This window comes from Trachurus japonicus, chromosome 13 (assembly GCF_045865225.1).
Source record: "Trachurus japonicus isolate A0001 chromosome 13, Traja_1.0".
Lineage (NCBI taxonomy): Eukaryota > Metazoa > Chordata > Actinopteri > Carangiformes > Carangidae > Trachurus > Trachurus japonicus.
In genome coordinates, this window is record NC_140919.1 from 9,059,267 (window position 1) to 9,075,633 (window position 16,367).

Consider the following 16,367-nt stretch of genomic DNA (forward strand, 5'->3'; position numbering starts at 1 on the left):
CCTTAACTTCCTGCTTAAAGGGCAATTCCAGGCAAATTCAACCTGGGGCTCTAGTTTCCTCGAGCTCTAACAGAATGAATCTGATGATTTCCTCTCTAATGTTTCCTGTTCTAGTTTCCGTCTGAAGCTGCAACGATAAATCTTTTTTTTTTAAATCCCGATTTCGATTCACACCGACATGCGATCTCATTTCTGACCGGCAACGATTCTTCTGCGTTTTATTTCACGAGCTGCATCACAAACAAACGCTTCTATTTTGCTCTAGGATACAGCGGCGTTGAAAGAGCACCAGATAAAACAAAACAACTGTCACGACACGGTAACTCCACGTCACAACTTCATCGAGCAGAACGGGACGAGTCAGGAAGGAACGGACGTTTACGTTAACGTTAGCCGACCCGCGGCTCCAGACGGAGACGGTAAACACCACACGTCTGTTTTCACTCTGCTCCAGCGCTGGCAGAGCGTCACGTTTCCATGACTCCTGGACGTAAAAATGAAACTCGGAGAGGTAACGGTAAACTGGAGACACCAGGCAGTAAACTGAGTTTACAGGTTGTCTGTTTTATCAACACAGGAAAATCAACTCTGAGCCACGACGTCTTCGTAGCAGTCAGAGTGAGTCTGGTTGTTGTTTATTCTGCCTGTAAACAGACTGAGCATCAACTTGACTCTCACAAGACTTTGTATCACAGCTCTGTTTACAAACATGTCGTCTTTCTTGAAGTGAACAAACCCCTCGGTGCCTGCTTGAAGACATCTGACATTGTCTATGTAAAAAATAGCAAAAAACAGCAGATAAACAGCCTGAACAGCCTAAGATCGATCCGCTCCCATTCTACACTACAGACAGACAGAACTACTGCAGAACAGGAGACATTAAAAAGAAAACCTGCAGATTCTTTCTGTTAGAGCTAAAATATTAGAAACTAGAGCCCCAGCTTGAATTTGCCTGGAATTGCCCTTTAAGTCGGGCCCTTCTTGTTTGATTCCCCTCAACTGAGTTAAGGATTTTACTGTAAATCTGGACTGATGATGTCATCTTCGTTTTTTTTAACCTTAACTCAGACTGAGAGGGAAAATCTGTTTACGCCACAGAGTTCAACCAAAACTCACAACTTAAAGAAAAACAGTCAAGACTCTCGAGTTTCTAAACCTTAAGTCGTAGCTTTACATTTCAAAGACGCCTTAAAACAAAATCTTAAGTTAAGTTTTTAACTCAAAAGTTTCCTTAAAATAAAACCTTTAGTTTTCTTTTTTAACCTTAAAAACACTTTAAGGAAAAATAAACTCCACTTCTGAGTTTATTCACCTCAGACTAAACTTCAGGTGTTTTGTTCTGTCCAACTTTCTCCTGATGCTGACTCGACAACACAACAGAACATCCCATAATACTGAGCACAGCACAGCCATGACGACAGCGAAACAGAGAGATGAGGAATTCATGTTCACGTCTGAAACACGTGTTCTGGTGTACTGTAGTGTGTGTGTGTGTGTGTGTGTGTGTGTGTGTGTGTGTGTGTGTGTGTGTGTGTGTGTGTGTGTGTAGGAATGTGGACGGCAGCCAGCGAGGGTCATGCTACAGGAGTTTCTAGGAAAAGCTGCAACGAGTCCAAGAACGTGTGTGTGTTTTCTCTCTCTCTCTCTCTCTGCTCAAGCCCTGCACGTCACGTCGGCCCGCCTCGCTGCTTTGTGTAATTAGGACGCACACACACACACACACACACACACACACAGACACACACACACACCAGGCTGGGGGCCCCTCTCCAGGCGAGAACACAATGTTCCTCTTAATGTTTACCTTTTACACCGACTCTGATCTGCTCTGTTCCTTTCTATATGACCCAACATACACACACACACACACACACACACACTAAAACACACAAAGCCCGGGTGTCAAACAAAAGAAAAAGAAAGTCTATAAAAACGTGCCGTCCATGTGTGAGATGTTGCCTCCAGTCTGATTCAGAGTTCAGTCCCTGACGTGGTTTTTCTGAGATTTAAATCCAAAAAATACATGAGTTTAAAGTTTTATATGATAAGCTGGAAAAAAAAAAGAACTTAAACTAAGTGAAAAATATAAAAATAGACAGAAAATAAATTTTAAAAACCCACCTCGGGCCTGTTTGAACAGATGAGTAATAATAACCTGAATAATTATATTCATCATTATAAATATAGACGTTGGCTCCAGGAGGGAGAACGTGACGAGTTGCAGTTCCACTTCCTGTTCTGCCGGGTGAAACCGGTCATGTGGCTCCAACAACAACAACAACAGCTGATGATGAAGATGATGATGATGATGATGGTGGGACAGGGTGGAGGCCGACAGACAGGAAGAAGGGATGATAGAGAACGACAGGGGGAAATGACAGAGAGGAAAAGTGAGTTAAAAATAAAAGTAGAAGGAAGACGCAGAGAGAGGAAACACAGACCGGCCCTGATCCAGGACTCTCACGCTGGTGGTTCTGCTTTAAAGGGATATGGCAACTTTTTTTTTTCGTGTCTTGCCTCACTCCCGAGTCCATGACCAGCAGATAGACACCATCCTTTCGACTGTGCGTGCAGTAACAAGGGAGATAGAGCCGTATCGCCCGTAATTAGCTTAGCTCAAACGCTGGAAGTGTATGGGTAGTGTTAGCCTGCCTGCTACCCGAGCTGAAATCAGCAGTCAGAAGCTGATTTCATTTTAGCTCTAAACTCTGTAAATATATCACTCTATCGACATTTCAAACATTTTTAGGTGAGAAAGTAGCCGTTTAGATCAGCAGTGTGTCGTTAATTTGTCTAAATACCAGCTGTTTACAATTTTGTTTGGACGAATTCGGCGCTACTCAAGCTAGCCGTTGTGACCAACGCACTTCCGGTTACTTTCACAAAATAAAACACGTTTTATTTTGTGAAAGTAACCGGAAGTGCGTTGGCCCTTTACATACAGAAAACCATGACGATAGAATCTGTGCTTTTACTTTGAAACAGGAAGCTAACCTACCCTCGATGTAGCTAGCTTGAACCAAAATAAATCGTCTTTGCTTGAACCCTCCGTTTTGACCGATCTCGTCCCGTTAGCGGCATTTGACCGCTCAAGATGCCTTACCGGAGAGTTTTGTCAGCTCTGAGACGAAGATCGGCCCGCCGGTTTCCGTTTAGAGTTGCTGAAGAGTTTCTCTGATGACTTTAGGTGGAGGCAGGCTAACGCTACCCATACACTTCCAGTGTTTGAGCTAAGCTAATTACGGGCGATACGGCTCTATCTCCCTTGTTACTGCACGCACAGTCGAAAGGATGGTGTCTATCTGCTGGTCATGGACTCGGGAGTGAGGCAAGACACGGAAAAAAAAATGTTGGCGTATCCCTTTAAATATAATTGTATATGTAATACATACATTTGCCTGGACTGTTTGATTTGTGCACAAATGGCAAATACTGGTAAATCTCTTCTTCTCTCTATCAACACACCTCCAACACGAGTGATGACATGAAGCTGTGACAAACACTCAGCCTCCAGTGTCATGTGTTGGTTGAAGGAGGAGGAAGAGGAGGAAGAGGAGGAGGAGGAGGAGGAGGAAGAGGAGCTGAGTGAGTCCCGGTCCCTCAGATCAGCATCCGTCAGACTGGACTGAGCTCCGACCGCGGTGCGTTCGAGTGACGTAGCGTTGTTCAGTTTATTCTTAGAAAAGCATGACATTGCAGTTTCACATCCCGCTCCCCACGGACTCCCTGAGCCTCCGATTGGTTCCTGTTTCATGAGACCACGGCTCCTGATAACGGACCGAACGCCACATCACACGGTCACGTGACCACACAGGAGCAGAGCAGCTATTCTGAGCCTCAGTGTCACTTCTCTGTGTTTATACAGAGAGAGAAAGAGAGAGACACCGAACACCGACTGGAGCTCAAACACACCTGCACCTGTAAAGATGCTACAGTAACTACACAACCCGTTGTTATCTGCACGATACTAACAACACTGAAGCTGCGTCTCAGTGTGAATCCGTCCATGAGTTCCTGTCATGTAGTGAAGTTTACTATGTACTTAGTTCTGTAGTGAGTGAATTCCTACAGTCAGTGTTTTCTCAAAGCTGCCGACGTCTCTTACAGGCGGAGAACAACGGCCTACCGCACTGGTGTCATCTGATTTGTTGTACTGGGTAAACTGAAGCACCAATGCATTTTAATTTTGGGTATACTGGACATACAGAACCTGTGTATCACATAGACTACACCATCGGCCTGCAGATGTGTTGATTTACATGTGTTATATTCTGTGTCCATCGTTCCACACTCAACTTTTTGACCGTTATGAGTGAAACCATCCAGGTTCTTACTAGGGATGGGCATTTCGAGTACTGTATTTTCCGGACTATATGTCGCTAGTCGCTTTTGACAAAAAAAAGTTGCCAAGAGGGGTTGGAAAGTCGCCAGATTTAGCGATAAAGTCCCCACACTGTACAGCGCCATAGATGACATAGCGTATATTTCTGATAGGCTATATAAGTCGCTTCTAAATATAGGTCACATGGCCAGCCAAACTACTAAAAAAAAGCGCGACTTATAGTCCGGAAAATACGGTAATTTTCTAACCGAGTAGTAACCTAACCTGGTCTTACCCGGGTAACCGATTACTGACACACAGCGTCGTCAGACAAAATATCAGATGGATAATAAGAGAGACTGGAGTTTAAGATGCACATACTGTATGGGGCAGATGTGCATCTTTATGCCGCGGCTGCCTCGGAGGAGAAAACTTTTTTTTGTTTTTTCCAGTCATTAGCGGTGCTTATTTATTAGTCCACACTACATTTTGGCGACTACGCTCCTCTCTGCCTCGCATCGTCTCAGGAAATAACTGGGAAGGTTTCAGAGTGTTTGTATTTACTAACAGACTTGATGACACCTGTCGTCTCCCTCCCGACGGTTTACGCCGAGGGAACCACCACAGATTCTTGTAAAAGGTTTGAAAGTTTGAGGCTCGATCCAAAAACGCTTTTACACAGCAAAAAAAACACGTGGCTTGATCCGAAACTGTTTAACACTACGAAAAAGCCGAACCACGGCATGATGATGTAGTTTGATCCGATGTTAGACTGCGCTCTCATCCCTAGTTCTTACTGTGTTGTGACTTGTCAGTGTAAGTGTGGAAGTATTTGAGTTAAGACACAGCATGACTGTTTTAAGAAAGATGCTAGATGTGCTAACAGCTCTGAGCCTCCTGATGCTCTCACCTGGAAGTGGGCGGAGCTAAAAGGCCAGATCCACGTTTATCAACCAGGAAGTGAGAGGAGAGGAGCTTCAGCTTCAGAGCAGTTCACTGGTTTATACTTCCACAGAGAGTTTCAACCAGATCTGGTGCAAAGCAGGAGAGATTTATAAAAACAAAACAAGAGAAACTTACCTGGACGTCGTAAAGTGCCACGATGTTTTCATGCTGCAGCTCCTGAGTAAAACACAGATAAACAAGATTAGCAGGAGATTTAAACCTTCTCATCCATTGATGTCTCTGCCAGGAAAGTCGAGGCTCACACACTAACACACACTAACACACACTAACACACACACTAACACACACTAACACACACTAACACACCGCACCGCTCACCTTCAGGATCTTGATCTCCTTGCCGAGCAGGATCTGGGACTTGGACAGGTTCTTCTTATTGATGCACTTGATGGCGACCTCCCAGTCCGTCTTCTGTCAAACACAGAGCAGCAGCAGCAGAGTTAACAGGGTTTATACAGGAATCTTTAAGTTAATTTCAATACCTTTTTAAGACTTTTTCAAGACCTTCTCAACATTTTTTAATACCTCACCACCACTTCAAGCTGTAACCATTTACATCAGTCACACTTTTAACTGAACAGTTTTAGTTTTTGTGATAAAGACTATAGACCACTATGATACAACAGGATTCAAAATAGGCTGGGATAATAAATCAAAGGCAAAGTTTATAAAAAAAAAACACTGCTCAACTCTCAAAAAAACAAAAACAACAATCTTCTTTTCTTTTTCATGAACCGGTTCATCTTTATTTTTTAATAAAACAAATAAATTCTTCCGCAATGTTTTTAACAACTCAAACTCTTGGACGGCTAATTCAGAAAAAAATACCTTCAATATTTAAGACTTTATAAAGTCGTGAAAAGACTTTTTAATACTTTTTAAGGGTCTTAATTTTCCCAAAATTGATTTATCGCCTTTTAATACTTTTCACGACCCCACGGATACCCTGGTTAAACACACACCAACAACCAACAACCTGCTGCTCCTCACGTCCGGCACCGAGACACCGAGACACTGAGACACTGAGACAAACTGACAGCGGTCGTCGTCGGCGCTGGACGGAGAGCAGCAGCCTCCTGTCAGTCAAGACGAGACCCGTTTCTGCTGAGTCATGCTTTCCCTCAGGAACCTGCTGCCATCATGGTGCTCAGTCTACATTTATTAAACATGAGGCAGTGGCAGGAAAACGTACGGGCCCCCCAAAGGTAAAAGGGCCCCTCATGTTGTTACTGTAAACTATAAACCTGCAGGAACCCGCCATCCCATAAAGACTCTGCACAGTGAAGTGTTGCTGCTGTAAACACACCACAGCGATGCATCGTGCAGCCAGGGTCTGACAGTTTGCACGTGAGGCGTTCAGGTAACGCCTGTAAATTATACAACACTGAATGTCAATGTGTGTTTACCAGACATATAAATTATAATCTGCAAGTGAGGCGTTTAGGGAACGTCGGTAAAAACCACAATCTAACAAAGTCTGCACGTGAGGCATTCATGGATCATTTGTAATAAATACAACATGGTCTAATGTGAGGTGTTCAGGTAACATCTGTAAATTTGACGATCTCATGCAGCCTGAAATGTGAAGCATTGAGGACCCACCTGTAAATTAAATGTTTACAAGACGAAATATAAAATAGTCTGCATGTGAGGCGTTCAGGTAACATCAGTAAATTATACAACACTAAATGTCGATGTGTGTTTATCAGACATATAAATTATAATCTGCATGTGTGGCGTTTAGGGAACGTCGGTAAATACGATGATCTAACAAAACCTGAACGTGAGGCTTTCGTGGGTCATCGGTAATAAATACGACATGGTCTAATGTGAGGTGTTCAGGTAACATCTGTAAATTTGACGATCTCATGCAGCCTGAAATGTGATGCATTGAGGACCCACCTGTAAATTAAATGTTGACAAGACGAATTATAAATTATAATCTGCTGTGCATGTGAGGCGTTTAGGGAACATCTGTAAATACCACGATCTAACGAAGCCTGAGCGTGAGACTTTCATGGATCATCGGTAATAGATGCAACATAGTCTGCATGTGAGGCGTTTAGGGGACGTGGGTTAATTGTACACTGTAGTACATTTTGCACGTGAGGCGTTCAGGAAACATCTGTAAATAGGACTGTCTTCTAATAAAGTCACATGCAGCCTTCATCATGAGAGGCGTTCAGGGTAGGGATGTAAATCACAGTTTCTCCCCACAGTGTACACGCTAAAAAAAGAATCAAGTTGTGTGTGTGTGTGTTTATAGCTCTGTGTGTGTGTGTGTGTGTGTGTGTGCATGGTCAGCAGCATCCCTGTGTATTATGGGATACTGTATCCGTCCCAGTGACACCGCCGGGTCACTCGGGTTTCTTCCTCTGTGCTGAGCGAGTCGACGCTCAGAGTGACGAGGCGTCGGGTGACAGCGGTCGGCCCACAGCCCACTTCCACTAAAAGCTAAGAGAGGAGGAGGGAGAGGAGGAGGAGGGAGGAGAGGAAGGGGAGGAGGAGGAGGAGGGGGGTGCGCTGATATAATATTTCCAGATGAGCTCCTGCAGCTCACGTGAACTGCACAACAGACACACAGGGACAAACAGCTGCTGCTGCTGCTGATGAGGCGTTCACTGACCTGACAACACAACACAACACAACACAATGCAGACAGGAAGGAAGGAAGGAAGGAAGAGAAAGGAAAGGAGTGAATTCTGGGTATAAAAAGACGAGGCTTTCCTAGTGGATGTAGGTTAATAGGAGATGTTCTTGCTGTGGGGGTGCAGCTGCCTCCTCCCCCAGGTCGGTCGGCACGGAGACCGAAGCACAGACTGACACACGGACTGAGACACAGACCGTTACAGACCGTTACAGACCGACCCCTCGGCTCATCACAGAGGAGGAGGGAGGAGGAGGGGGGACGGGGCAAGGGGGAGGGGGGAAAGGGGGTGAGTCAGGATGCTGAGCTCAGAGAAGCTCACTGTCATTTTCCAGAATAAAGCCTGATCCTGTTTATGAATCACAGCTGATTACACACAAACACACACACACACACACACACACACACAGAGATTAGAGGACACTGAGCTGCTGTATCAGTGACACTAAAGCAGCAGCAACACAACTCAGACTGAAGTAATGATCCAACATTTCAACCACAGCTGCAACCGATTATAATATAATAAATATTATCATGATATTTAGTGAAGTATGTTATTATTACACTCATCTCTCTCCTCTCTTCATCTGCATTATGTTGTTTTTTGTATTCTTTTACTCACTGTAACAAACCTGTGTTTTTATCTCCATCACTCTGTGTTCTTGTTTTGTTTTTATTGCTCTCTGTATGTGTGTTGTTATTGTGTAATACACCTTTTCTGACTTTGTATAAAGTGCTACACACAGTCTGTTCAATTGATTCATTGATTGATTATCTTTAGACTTTTATTGTAAATAAAAAACTCACTTTTGTTATATGGTGCAATGCTACGAGTGTGCCACATCCCTTTTTTTCCTCTGTTAATTTTTCGTTTGTGAACACCTCATCAATACAGTTGAGGTGTGCGTTCTCCTCCTCTTCAAAGAACAAAGTTGCAGTTGAAAAAAGCAAATAAATTGCAATATATTGCAACAATATCACAGGGCCTCTGGTGATTCCCACCCCTACTTCTTACAGGAGGAGGATGCTTCAGTTTGTTCTATGTATAAATATGATAAATATGATGTTGATCTTCAAAACTCTCCACACAGCCTGCACCACCACCACCACCACCAACAACACCCTGTATCTGAGCTGAACACTGCACATGTCTCAGAATAAGCTCATTCATCCGCAACAAACTGTCACTGTTAAAGGGACAGTTCAACATTTTGGCAAATTGGCCCATTGCCATAATCCCTACACTGCCCTACAATTTTTTTTGTCAAAAATGAGATTTTGTCATTTTTGGGACATTAAAGGTCTGCTACATCATGTGGATAAATATCTTGACTCAACTTTATCTTATTTGGGATATATTTGTGGGTGGTTTTCACAGTAACTCCCAAAAACTGTGGTGAAACAACAAGAGAACACAGTAACATGAGTTATCTTTTTCTTCCTGTGTATAGATGTTCAACACACCCTACTGTACAACAGGCCGCTACCATTTTAGAACCAATGGGAGTTAGTTTCCCCTTTCTTGCGTTGTATGGCCAGCTTATATTTTGCCTCAATGCACAGACAGACAGAGGTAACTCAGAAATAAGAGTAAAATGTTAAGTTTGAGTTAAATATTTTTACACAGCTAGAATACTATTCGCAAAAGCAAGGATTTGACCAATTTTCAGAATCCTAAGTTCAATACAGTTGACTGGACAACAAAAATACTTTAAACTCATTTTTCTCAGAACTGCACTCTGAGGAGTTACCCCTTTCTTCCGTTGTAGGGCAGTATAGTCATAGCAGTAGGTTCGTTACCTTTAATTGTCGGTGCAAGCTGTTTTTAGAACGGTGGAGCAGAGCCGTGAGCTGCTCAGAGCTACGCTACGGAGGCTCATGGGATTTCTTGGTTTCCCTCATCAAATACACAATCCAACAACTCCAAAACGCTCTGGTGGACAAGTTGTGAGCTGCACATTCACCACATTATGAGATAATAACACAACGTTACCAGACAGAGTTGTTTTAGAGGGAAATTCATGCAAAACCGCTGATGCGCGTTGCCTTCAGGGACAGTTTTTCATCAAGCAGTCTCTGTATTTACCTCTAAAACAACTCTGTGTGGTGAAGCTGCTGCAGGTGAAGCCGCTGCAGGTGAAGCCGCTGCAGGTGAAGCTGCTGCAGGTGAAGCGACTGCAGGTGAAGCTGCTGCAGGTGAAGCGGCTCTGACCTTCCTGCTTCTTCCCAGCTGGAGTTAATCCTCTAAACACACACACACGCGATGACGACTTTCACAGTTAACGCTCCGATCACATGACAACAGATCATCAGCAGGTGAGCCGAGGACGGACCGGGTCACCGCTCGCTCCGACTCTGGACCAGTGACATCACAGCTGCAGCGTGATGATGTCATCCACTGCCTCGCTCTCTGTCACTCACACAGACACACACACACACACACAAACAACCATCCTCTATGTGTGTGTGTGTGGACGCTACAACTTTTTCTGCATTCTCTGTTAGAGAAATGTAGACAGTTAGTTAGTTGGTTAGTTAGTCTGTTGGTTGGTTGGTTGGTTGGTTGGTTGGTTGGTTGGTTGGTTGGTTGGTTGGTTGGTTGGTTGGTTGGTTGGTTGGTTAGTTAGTTAGTTAGTTAGTTAGTTAGTTAGTTAGTTCAGAGCTCATTTGAAGAGATGTTTGTCAGCACTCGCACTTTTACACCTTCCTTCCTGTCGTCGCTCCGTCTGTGCTGAGCCTGTAGCCATCTTGCTGTCTGTCTGCCTTCATGCATGTCTTATTGTGGTCTTGTGTTTATTGTGTATGCATGTTGTGTCTGTGCTTCTGCTTTATTTGCATGCTGTGGTGTGATGTGTCTTGCTTCGTGGGTCTTTGTGCTACATGTTTTGGGGATGTCTTGAATTATGTTTTTCTGATTGATGGTATATAGCCTATGTTGTTTTGTCATGTTGTTAATTGCTGTGCATGCTTTGTAGATTCCCTTGGCTAATAACTTCGTAATTTTAATCTTATTCCTCATATTCTGTTTTTAGGCGGACTTTTTTTTTTTTTTTGTCATTTACTTTTTATTGGTTTTGATTTTTCATGTAAACCAACAAACAGTCAAACAATCAACATGAAGACCTATAAATTTGTACAAAAGTATCAAGGGGAAAGTAAAAGCGAACATAAGGGGACTGGTAAACACCTCCAGTCGAGAAATCGAGAGAAAAAAAGAAAAAAGAAAAAAAGTAAATACATAAAAAATATTCTGATAGTCCAGTCTGAGATTACCTGAAGTCCGGTTTTATGGTAGAGACATACTGTATGTAATCCACTTTTGCCAATTATCAATAAATACCTCTTTTTATGTTCTTAAATTAAAAGTAATTCTTTCCATTACATAGATCAGCAAGTATTTATCTTTGTTCCTCCATTCCAGTTCCTCTAGATCCATCAAATATAACAAATTAAAGCAAAAAGTTATTTTTGTTGAAAACACAGTCTCAAGAATTTGATGTAGTCGCAACCAAAATGGGGTCACAACAGGGCAACACCAGAATACATGATAGTGATTCAATTTTAGGCTTTAGACTTTTTAACATCTGTCTAGGCGCATTTACAGCAATGTTATTAATGTGCACTGTCCCTTTTTTCAAATAAACTTGTTATTACTTCAGACCTGAAACGACACCATGGGGGAAAACATGGAGAAGCCAAACAGACTCACAAACAACAACAACAACAACAACACAGGATTTACATACATGTGAGTAAAGATGGAAAATTCCTTCGTCCAACACTGTTCTGTCACTGTCGCTTTTTGATGACATCACCACCTCTTACACAGATAGTACAGTATTCATTCTCATGTTTCCAGCCTGGTGCAGTCATTTATTTCTATTTGACTCACACACACTTTTGTTGTTTATTTAGTACTGTTATTATTATAGTTATATAATGTTTAAGGCCTCCTCGGACTGGAATAACCTTCCTTCAAATATATACCATCATTGACATCTTTGGTTTAAATATGCTTTTTCTTCTTATTTTGACATAACACACTTTCATTTCAATTTTTTGGTGCTATATTTTTTTTTTCTCTCTCTCTCATAGTTGTACTAGGCTAATATTAGCTTATTGCTTATGGCCTATGTGTGGCCACCGAGAGGTTGTGCTCATTATTTTTTATGTTTGTGCAGATGTTATGTTAAAATATGTCTGTAGATTGTTGATTGTTGTTCTGTTTTTGTCTGTAATATAGTATGTTGAAAACGAGAGGATTCCCCTCAAGGGTTTTATCCTAGTCAATAAAAATGTTGAATGAATGAATGAATAAATGACTTACTTTACTTCATTGCTTTATTTATTTTTATATATCTAGTCCTGTTGTTGTTGTTGAAGTCGTGTATGATCGATGTGTGTTATCTGTGTGTTGTTTTTCAGTCTGTCTGTCCGACAACAAAGTCTGAAGCTGCTGTTTAGTCCTGATTAGTATCTCACACAAACACACAGTCACATGTATTAATGAATTGGATTTGTTGAGTTCTGCTCTGATGAACTGAATGAAGCTGCAGCAGCTGTTACATAACCAGGCCTGGGCTGTATCCTCAGAAAAAGACAAACCTGCACTCCTCTCCTCCCCTCCTCCCCCTCTCCCTCCCTCTCTCCCTCCTCCCTCAGTAACGTCATCAAGTCATTCACTGCTGCCTGACTCATCCGTTTCATGAATGAACCGAAAAAACCTCCACATAAACACACACTTACACAACCGACACCGGGTGGACTGACCGACACCGGCCACACGTCACCTGCTGCTGCTGCTGCTGCTGCTGCAACACCACTGTGACTCTGTGTGTGTGTGTGTGTCTGTGTGTGTGTGTGTGTGTGTGTGTGTAGGTTACATCAGAGTGGCTGAAGATGCTCGGTCAGGAAAAGCAGCTATAAATATCAAAACACACACAAACACACACAGACACAAACACACTGAAGCAGGCTGAGGTGACAGCCCACATACGGTGCTGCAGGACCGCATCCTGCACCGACACTGACTGACCCAGATTCACTGATGGAGGAGGAGGAGGAGGAGGAGGAGGAGGAGGAGGAAGAAGAGGAGGAGGAAGAAGAAGAAGAGGAGGAGGAGGAGGAAGAAGAGGAAGAAGAGGAGGAGGAGGAGAGTCTTTATTTACCTTCCTGTGTCGTCCTTTGAACACCACAGCGAACGCTCCGTGGCCGACCAGGTCCTTCCTGCTGTACTCAAAGTCTCCCACCGTCTCCATCGTGACGGAGGAGGAAGGATGGAGGATGGAGGGATGGGGGAGAAAGGGGGGAGGAGGATGTGGTTGTGGTTGTGGTGGTGGTGTCCTCGGATGCTGCTCTCCTCTCCTCTCCTCTGGGGCAAATAATCCAGTCGGTCCTGCTGCTCGCTGACTGACAGGCTGCTTGGTTTCAGTTTTTTTTTTCCTTCAGTGTTTTAGTGCATGAACAGGAACATGAACAGGAATAAGAGATGCTGCATGGTGCGTTCACTTGCCCTCCGAGCAGGTGGGATGTTTGTAATGTCACACTCCGAGCTCCGAGGCTGGTGCCAGCTGTGTCAAGTCTCTGACCTAGTTGGACGCTGCTGCTGCTGCTTCTGCTTCTCTGTCTGTCTCTGTCTGTGTCTCTCTCCCGGGGAGGAGGCCGGACGGTCGGTCTACATGGTGCCGGGCCTGCGGGGGGGTTGTTGGGGATCGAACCTGGACCGGTGGCACAGCGGGAGGGGGGCAGAGAGCAGCTATCTGCAGGCCGGGCAGAGGCTGCACCGAGCGGCCGCGGCTCCTAGCGCCATAGCTGCTGCTGCTGCTGCTGCTGCTGCTGCTGCTGCTGCGGCCCTGCACTCATACCCACAACAACAACAACAACACAACACAACGGCTACACAACATTAGCTGCTGTGTTGTTGACACTCACACGCACACACATACACATATACATACACACGCACGGACACACGCACTAGCAGCAGTGTTGCAGCCTGTGCATAGCTCCGGGGGAAGCGGCGGGGCGACGCGCAGCTGCAGTCCGGCTCAGGGCGCCTCAGTCCGGGGGAAGTCTCTCTCCTCTCCCCGTCTCCTCCACAGGACGTCCGGGGCCACGAGTGACAGCTGACGTCACCGGTCCTCCGCGGCCGCACTACGTCCGGTCCGACTCCGCTACACCGGTTAATGTGTAATTATCGATGGTAGGTGGAGGTTTTTTTTGTTTTTTTATATCCGAGTCCACGGCTGCGGCTCCTCTGTGGACTGTGTCGCTGCTCGCTGAGACAATACTGACACCGAGAGCCGAGCTCCGCCTTTATACTCGATCCCTCCGCCGCAGGCAGCGCCAGACGTCTCCTTCCGCTGCCAGGGTTAGTCCGCCTAGCTACATCACAATACAGGCTATTATTAATGAATAATTAACTTCTTTGATATATGATTTCATTTCATGCATTTCATATATCTAATTATTTATTTCTACATTCTATTATATTCATTATTTTATGCTACAACCTGCAGCATTATTTTACTCATAACTATGTAGATAGACACACAATAAAAATACAAAATGTATGTTTGTTAGATGCTTTTATTGTCCCACAGGAAATTTTTTGGTAACCCTTAAATTAACGTGATAATGTCAAGAAATAGCCTAGAAATAACGGTCAATTAATGTTATGTTTTTCATAAAGGCAAAAGAGTCCGCCTCCATCACAATACAGGCTATTATTAATGAATAATTAACTTCTTTGATATATTATTTCTACTCATACATGTAGTTTGCATTTCATATGTCTAATTATTTATTTCTACATTCTATTATATTCATTAGTTTTTTTCATAACATATGTAGATAGACACACACAAAAAAATACTAAATGCATAACATTGATTGTTAGATGCTTTTATTGTCCCTAAGGAAATTTTTTGGTAACCCTTAAATTAACGTGATAATGTCAAGAAATAGCCTAGAAATAACAGTCAATTTCATGTCATGTTTTTAATAAAGGCAAAAGATTACACATGCTTTTCATGCTTTAGGCCAGAATTTTTCTCCATCAAGTCTTTGCAATTGACCGTTGTTTCTTGGCTATTTCTTGACATTATCACGTAACTAGAAAAAGCATTTCCAAGAATGGAAATGGTGTGACTGCTGATAGCAACTGAACGCTGTTGCAGAATTAGCAAATAGTGCAAGCAGTGATCACCATACAAATGTTTGACCAAGGTCGGAATCGAACCCACAACCACATGGTCATTAGACTTCCACTCTGCCTCTAGGCCACGGTGCACACACAGTTGCAGAGACTGTTGTCTGTTAATGATCTGCACACTGTCAACATCAAGAAAGCTTGAGAGTCAAGCTTGAATGACTTAGAATGAAAATTTCTGTGAATTTCAGGCTGAGAGCAGCAGTTTCAACATGAAGCAAGTTATCAGAAGTCAACAGAGGACAACTGGGAAAATAATTCACTATAATTGTTGTTGAGGCAAGAATTGAACCAGCAACCTTCAGGTCTCCAGACCAGCAAGCTAACCACTAGGCTACAGACAGTGTGTGAGGGGTAAAGAAAACCTTTGATAAGAGGATCACTGGCTTCTGCTTAAAAAAAAAAGTAAGGAATCGAACCCATGACCTCATGATCAATAAACCTTTACTCTGCCACTTCGCCACAGAGAGCACAGACATAAGCATGTTTCAGACAGAGTTGTGGAGAATTCTCAGCATTGGGCTGAATGAGAGCAGAGAGCTCCCTGGCTGCATTTAAAAAATATTTAAAATTATTATCTAAGTCTCTTTGCATTTTTGACCAGAATTTTAGCCAGAAGACAAGTGTGGCTACAAAACTGGAGAAAATAATTTGTCTAGAGTTTAATTTGCAGAAAAAGTTAAATATTTTAAAAAGTATAAATAGTTAAAAAGAGAAAAGTAACGCCGATAAAGTTCAAAAAAAGCTGCACGTTTTGATATATGAATTGTTGAAATAGCACAACACCTAACACACTAACCATATGGCCACAGAGAACCTGAGTTACAATGAGCTTTATACTATGAGGAATCAAAGACTGTCCAATGACAGCTGAATAATTGGAATCAAAAGTCAAGCAATGAAGTGAAAAGACTGAGGCAGGAATCGAACCCATGACCATATGATCACTATACCTTCACTCTGCCACTCGGCTACAGAGAGCACACTGCTTTCAAAACTGTTGTCATTCATTGTAATGTGATGATGTGCTGCAAACTGGTATGAGTAATCAAGGAGATAACAAACACCTGTAACCAATTGAAGGCGGGGGAGGAGAGCAGAATTCAACATAACATAACAAGAGGTCTTCCCTTGGATTCGAACCAGTGACCTTAGGGTTGGCAGGCAGTTACCCTACCCTCTACACTACAGTGGAGTTGTGAAAAAGAGAGGTTGAGACTTTG

General features: G+C 43.3%; 1 protein-coding gene across 1 annotated transcript in view; it reads right to left on the minus strand.

Moving 5' to 3' along the window:
* The window catches only part of ulk2 (unc-51 like autophagy activating kinase 2), a 49,865-nt gene extending 36,630 nt beyond the window's left edge, over window positions 1-13,235 (minus strand). The window contains exons 1-3 of the mRNA XM_085794794.1: window positions 13,103-13,235; window positions 5,606-5,698; window positions 5,402-5,443 (exon numbers count right to left, since the gene is read on the minus strand). Of these exons, the coding sequence (XP_085650920.1) occupies window positions 5,402-5,443; window positions 5,606-5,698; window positions 13,103-13,192 (225 nt within the window). The 5' untranslated portion in view covers window positions 13,193-13,235. The remainder of the gene's footprint in view (window positions 1-5,401; window positions 5,444-5,605; window positions 5,699-13,102) is intronic.
* Between the last annotated feature and the right edge of the window lie 3,132 nt (window positions 13,236-16,367).